Here is a 593-nt window from a genome sequence, read left to right as displayed (position 1 = left end):
GGGGGGGGGGGGGGGGGTGCATGGTCAACCCAGGGCACTGTGACAGAGGTGAGAGCTGGGTGGTCAGAAAAAAGCTATGGCTGGTGCCTGGGGCAGTCTCTCCTGAAGAGGGGTCTAGGGGGCCATAAGTGGGCTTAGATTCATTTTCTCTACAGTAAACTTGCTGACTGAGAAGGCACCTTGGCACTCCCTGGCCTGGACTGTTACCACCTATGTCTTCCTCAAGTTCCTCCAGGGCGGTGGCACTGGCAGTACAGGTATGGGGGACTCTCACCCTGGTTGGTACTGGCCCCTTCTCTTCCCCATAGTTCCCTCTCATAGGCATGCCTCCCCTGGACTCTTTGGTGCTTTCTGACCTTTCACATCTGGGTGCTGGGCTGATGTCAATTGTCCCCTTAGCCCTACTGAATCCTCCTCAGGCTTTGTGAGCAACCTTCGCACATTCCTGTGGATCAGGGTGCAGCAGTTCACATCTCGGGGGATGGAGCTGCGCCTCTTCTCCCACCTGCATGAGCTCTCACTGCGCTGGCACCTGGGTCGCCGAACAGGGGAGGTGCTGCGAGTCGTTGACCGGGGCACAGCCAGTGTCACTG

General features: G+C 58.3%; 1 protein-coding gene across 2 annotated transcripts in view; it reads left to right on the top strand.

Annotated features, from left to right (window-relative positions):
- ABCB6 (ATP binding cassette subfamily B member 6 (Langereis blood group)) overlaps nt 1–593 on the top strand; it is a 9,332-nt gene that overhangs the window by 1,587 nt on the left and 7,152 nt on the right. For both annotated transcript variants that reach the window (XM_006763366.2, XM_015563632.1), the window contains exons 4-5: nt 156–257; nt 420–593. In XM_006763366.2, the coding sequence (XP_006763429.1) occupies nt 156–257; nt 420–593 (276 nt within the window). The remainder of the gene's footprint in view (nt 1–155; nt 258–419) is intronic.

The sequence above is a fragment of the Myotis davidii genome, unplaced genomic scaffold (genome assembly GCF_000327345.1).
Source record: "Myotis davidii unplaced genomic scaffold, ASM32734v1 scaffold575, whole genome shotgun sequence".
Lineage (NCBI taxonomy): Eukaryota > Metazoa > Chordata > Mammalia > Chiroptera > Vespertilionidae > Myotis > Myotis davidii.
Note: the sequence above shows the minus strand (reverse complement) of the source record. Positions and strands in the feature narration are given on the sequence as shown.